The sequence below is a fragment of the Varroa jacobsoni genome, unplaced genomic scaffold (genome assembly GCF_002532875.2).
Source record: "Varroa jacobsoni isolate VJ856 unplaced genomic scaffold, vjacob_1.0 scaffold_302, whole genome shotgun sequence".
Lineage (NCBI taxonomy): Eukaryota > Metazoa > Arthropoda > Arachnida > Mesostigmata > Varroidae > Varroa > Varroa jacobsoni.
In genome coordinates this window covers 216637-222636 of record NW_019213204.1, presented here as the reverse complement: position 1 = coordinate 222636, position 6000 = coordinate 216637, and the positions used below count along the sequence as shown (strand labels likewise).

The 6000-nt window shown below is 41.9% G+C and overlaps 1 protein-coding gene across 14 annotated transcripts in view; it reads left to right on the top strand.

The window, feature by feature from the left end:
• LOC111259180 (solute carrier family 35 member F3) overlaps positions 1-6000 on the top strand; it is a 107797-nt gene that overhangs the window by 40523 nt on the left and 61274 nt on the right. For 13 of the 14 annotated variants that reach the window (XR_015310465.1, XR_015310464.1, XR_015310466.1 and 10 more), the window contains one exon: positions 245-429. Coding sequence is in view for 11 of the 14 variants with exons in the window: in XM_022830967.1 (XP_022686702.1) it covers positions 245-429 (185 nt within the window). In the remaining 3 variants the exon portion in view is untranslated. Of the gene's footprint in view, positions 1-244; positions 430-530; positions 5366-6000 lie in introns of those variants that run through there. The other variant, XM_022830977.2, reaches the window with a different exon arrangement.

Below are 6000 nucleotides of genomic sequence, written 5' to 3'. Positions count from 1 at the left end.
AGCATCGATTTATTAACTAAAAGTAAGCCTCCGAGTAGCTGTGGCCGTGGCAGCATGAGGTAGAGTTTATCAGAGCAGCTCCTTCTAAAAAAAATGGATATACAGTGTTTATCTGAAAATTCACCGAATTCTCTTTGTTGTGCGGTATGTTTTGGCGGTCCTGATTATCGTCTGGTGCTATGCCGACGATGTCAACGGCAATTTCGTGAACGGTGGAATGATCTAATTTCGACGCTGGCTCCAGACACCGAGACTCGCTGCGTGTCGACTCAGCGGACTCTGCGGTCGTGAAGACAAATGGTGGGGTTGGAAGCAGTACCGCGACGACGGGGGTCAGAGAGACGGGAGGATCTCTTTGCAACGCGCGTTCCAGAGAGAACTCAATCGGATTTGAGGCCTCCGCTGCCGGGAGCAGCATCGATCTTAACGGTAAGTGCAATACACCACAGGACAACACCTTACGATAGAAAGCAACACTTTAAGCCATATATGATGAATCGAGTGTAGTATTCCAAGGCTGACAATAGGCAAGGTACACTACGCCGTCGTGGTGTGTAAATACACACTAAATACACTGTGATCATAGTTATTGAATTTGTTATCTCGATTGGACTTCTCCAAGTATGTGACACAGAGACGATTCATCTCAGCTAGATTTTATAGTGGCGACAAGCCTTGATATCTCCTGTGCCAGAGAGGTGGATTTGTTCTCACAGGGAGGAATAATTGAAAGCGTTAATAAATGTATATAAATACATAATATTGAAGATTCAGGCCAACTCGGAATATATCTATGAGAGAAAAAGCATGATTTAGCAGGTAATGGTATCTGTAGAAATAAGCCTAACAGAAGATGCCAAGCCCTAGGCGAAGACCCACACAGGCCAAGCTTTGTCCCGGTAGTGTACAGTTATATGTCATACTTGTATACTCAAATACTGTAAGAACAAAAACAAAGTACATGATAATACGAAGAGTCGGGCGACGAAGTTCATAAACAACTAACTCCAGAGTACAATGAGCCGTTAGATTTCAGTAGCAACTGTGAGCTTCCAGAAAGTCCGATCAATGCTTTTTCACACGTCTATTCCATCATACTAGATGTTTTCGGCAAAGTTTGTTTACCAACCTATATTGTTGTGTCATGTAAGTCCCTTCACGCTCATGCTATAGCTAGTGACAAGTTCATCAGTGTGGTCAGACCCTCCTCGCGAAGCCTGCGTAAAAGCAAATTGGTTTCCGATTTTTTTTTTTTTTTTTTTTGTTAATATCAAACAACGCCACTGAATTTGGAATTACGGATTGTGTCAGACATCCTCAAATGAAGAAGCTTCTAAAGAGAGGGTTTTACTTGAAGTAGGACACCCATGAGCGTTTGCTTCTGATGCTCTTTGTTGAAAACTCTTGCCCACTAAGGCATCTAAACTATATAGGAGCAATACCGATATCTGTTAAACCAGCACTTCTGTTTTAAAATTGGTTAAAACTGTTTAATTAACTGTTTGACTAAAAACTTCTTTATGAGTAGTAATGAAGGCACTATTTAATTAGGAACATTTAATCCTGTTAAGTTTTATCATGTTTGGCTATTTAAGAGCACGAGATGTACAGCAGCCAATATACAAGTTATAATTATGAATATACTAATTAATTTTCCTATTCAATTTCGACTAGATATAACTTATAAAATTTATCTCTCTACTGTATAAACTTACAACATAACTGTGCAGTGATGAATTTAGCATATGGTATTGTTCAGCCTGAGTGAGATCGGCTACCTCAGGGGGTATCGGTCCATGGGATCGTAGCTAGTTTCATTAACCAAGGCCGAATAAGGCTTATGGACGACGACGATGACGACGACGACGACGATGACGACGACGACGACGATGACGACGACGACGACGACGACGACGACGACGACGACGACGACGACGATGATGACGACGACGACGACGACGACGACGAGGAATACAAATGATTTCTATAATCTCCTGTGACGCAGGGCCAACAGCGTAAGCATCGCTTCGCAGAGCAGATCAGTTCCTAAACAAATAGAAAATCATACGACGATTTGTATCATTAACAGAATATTGGCTTAGTAATTAAAATGTCACTGAAAGCCATATTGAGTAAGTTAGTTTGTTTACTTGTAAAATAATTTAAAGGTAACGACAAAAAAAAAGCCAGAAAATGGCAACGACCCTCATAAATGTTACGCATAGACACGCTGTGCGATATATATTCTAAGGGGTTGTCTCGATGTACCGTTATCCGCTCTGTAGTGAACGCACGCGTTACGCTCAGCGGCGCTAATACTGTGAAAGCTGTGACGTTTTTTCATTATGGTTTTTCCTATTTCGACAAATGCAAGCCAGAAGCATCGGATGACTGAGACTCAGGAGCGATGAAATCGTATGATCGATATTACAGCTTTAATGAGCCACAGGTCTTGCTCTCGAGGAACTTGTCCCACGAACTGCGGTAGCCTTGCAACGAACTTATTGAACGACTATTGGAATCAGAAAGCTGAAACCAATATAACTGCAGGATCGTCTTACCTGCGGCCCTATTTGCTCGTTGCATATGCATAGCATGTTTATAAACGACAAATTTTAAGTTTTAAATGATTCATCTGCTTCGCATATGCCAGTTGACTTTCTATCACTGCCAGCTCGATCTGTATGTAAAACTCAATTTAGAAGGAAATTAGACTATTACGATGACAATGAACAATATTAGGGATCTAACTAGAAGCAGTTGCCAGCCTAGATTTGGGTCAATATGTACGAAGATTTATAATTGTGTTTCTTGAATCACTAAAATATGGTTACCTTATAACAGCGGCTCTTTTGAACGCTAAAAATGACCATGTATTATTTTTCAAAAGACACTATTTGTCTCATACTCTATTTTAGCTGTGAGACGCTGTTAGTCACCAAACGTAATGAGTCAGGCCGACTCTGGAAATTTGGCATTTCTTCGTTATGTCCGAAAGCCTATCAGTATTAAAATTTCAATAGATTTAGGAGATTCACTATTACGATGAAATCGAACACTGAAAGTTGTGAAGAAAAAGACAAATAACCTATTTGTTCGCCCAGTAAATTTTCGATCATCTGCCTGCTATCAGTTTCTTGACGTTGAGAACAGTTCCCGTTCAATATATATATTGTTACCACTTTGGTCTGCTTCGTTTTTGGATTTACGTCGTGTTTTGCTTTCGGACTAATTAGGGAGAGGTGCGTGGATATATATTTGACCACACTCACCATATCCTTTCCTTCAGATACAGGTGAATACCAATATTGAACATTATATACGTTATATAACTAGAGCTTCCTATGATTTGCCTGATATTCTAAAATCGGGGCAAATTCAGTTCGGTTTGAAGCAGGCATGATCTATGTATTTATATATGTAAATAGGATGACCCAACTCTATACGAAATCCTATTAACGCTCGATTAAACGCTATCACATTTGTCAATTGGGTCATTTATCCGAATTGGATGGCAACTGTCTGATCTGCGGCGGCTTCAAATGTAGTGCTTTTGCTTATGGTCGTCGAAGCTTCGAAAGATCGGACCGAACCTGCTATTATGTTCAGTAAGTAAGGGCCCATCTGAGCGGCGCAGATAGATGTCGTGAGCTAGCAATTGGAAACTGAAAAGTCTTGGGACAAAACGTTTTTTGCTCAGACGCTTACTTTAAAGGTGTCGCTGCCGACTTCTCCTTCTCTCTTTTACCCGCTTTTTTTTTGGTGGTACATGTCAAGTTGTGAGGAGTTACGTGCTGCTATTCCTTCTAGATGCCTAGTTCTGGCCATAGGTTAGAAGCATAGTTCAGTCGATACTTTCCCGTATTATTAAAATATGCTGTTACCCGTTGATCTCTAATAAATTTTCTGTAAGCACACACTTGTTGAGCCTGTATCGGAATATTCGCTGTGGCAAAGCAGGATATGTGGCGTCATCTACCGTCTGCGAGTTCAATTCGGATCATACGGAGCGAAAGTGATAGCATGTGAAGACGCTAGGTGGCGCCATAGGTACCGAGATTTATCAAAGAGCAGTATTTAGATAGCAGTTTTTCGATTGCACGTTTTGACTGTCTCCCAATGCGCTTTGAACACCATTTTGCCGAAATTACCTTCTGAGAAAAGGAAATACAGTTTCCCATGTTTAATTGATGTCAAGAATAACTTCAAATTGAGAGTAAAATAGAATTTTATCTGTCAATAGGAAAACCGTACAAACACGCTTTAGGTTCATGACCGAATTTTCGAGCGAAATTAATGTTCATCGAAACAGTTCAATGAAGACTGCAGTTATCGTTTATGTTATTTGTCTTCTAAATGATAGACGGGAAAGGAGAATTTATGATTTGACCATTCGTGGCAGGATCCCCCTAAAAGTACGTGCACCTCAAACAGATAAATTTCTTATTGCTGCACTTGGTAATAGAATTGATCAGTCAATCAATCCAAGCATGTTCGGAGGAGGGTGTCAGAACGTCTAAGTTATTTCGGTGTGATCATAGAACATCGTGGGTCAGTTATGAATTCAGTTACAATGCGTTCGCCATATGCGGATTCTATACATGTCTCAAGATGCCCCACGAAACAATGAGATTCACAGAAAATATTCAGTCGTCTCATGTGGGACATTATGGGGCCAGGGTCGCTTAGGGGATATGGAAGGTATCCTAGGCAAGGACACATGGAGAGGGCATTCGTACCACCAGCGCCCCCTGTATTGGCCAGCTGATGGTCTTGTTTCGATTCTCTGGTCTCCGCTCTCCTCTATATGTTCCTCGGCATTTTCCTGGAGAGTGTTATTTGACGAGAAAATACCCGAAAATAGAAAGCGTGTCTGCGGCAGCCGGTTTCCAGTGCCCGCGTCGTGAACGCACTGTTGCGTTAGACAGAGATGCGGTTGAAGTTTGCGAGTTTCAAGTGAGGTGCTGTTGACGTAGTTGTCAAAGTATGGCCGGAGACCATCGCCGGTCAGAAGTGTCGTATTCACCGTAACCGTGCATTTTTGCCGGCAATTTCACCTACAAGAACAGAACTCTCGAGTTGTTGTCGCATGACAAACATAATGCGTTTGAACTGGTGCAACGAGACATACCTGCAAGGTAACCAGGGAAACTAATTTCTACTCGGACATCAAGCAGGATGATGCTTGTGACGATGCCGCTTCGGGAACTCGAGGCGAAGAAGTCCCAGGAGACTCAAGAGCCCAAAAATACGCCGTCAATACAAAAGTTGAAAACGAGCAGCTCACATTCGATCCATACGAATGGATCGAACAATCAGCTCGCCTCACAGAACAGCATCACTCGACAAAACTCTGCTAATAACTGTGAGTATCCATTGTGTCGTTTTAGTCGTAATAGTCACTCAACTTATGCAATGGGCAACAGGGATAGAATTCCGAAGCCGAGTTGGCGGGTGAAACACATACAGATACGAGAAACGTCATGTCGAACGTAGAAGCCAGTTCGCAATTAAAAAGGTTTACTTTTGTAATGAACTTTCGCGCTGAGCTGCTCACTAACCTCATTCTGGTGTTTAACTCGAGGGACTCCAAAGAAAATATGTTGATATGTTTTCATAATTCGACGGGCCTGTGTGTGCACTATAAATGGGAGACAAAGGTGGCTTCATGTTCGTTTGGGTCTCTAGCGAACATTGTTGGTACCCCATTGTCTCCTGTTCCGAGAGTGGAGATGCTATGCAGGACGCGATTTCTCTATGACCTTCAAGCTAGACGATTCGTTCTTATTTGCGTCTGGCCGACCACTCTACTGCCGTGCGCGTCCACTGAATATCCCACCAGGTACCTAACGACGAATTAAGGGTTCAACAAAAAAAATTATGTGCCTACTCGACAGACCAATACGAACGTACATTGATTGTAGGTTAGTATTACCGGTATATAACAATGCTATACTTGTTTGGCCGTAGTCGTATTTCGCAGTTGTGTAGCAATGTGTC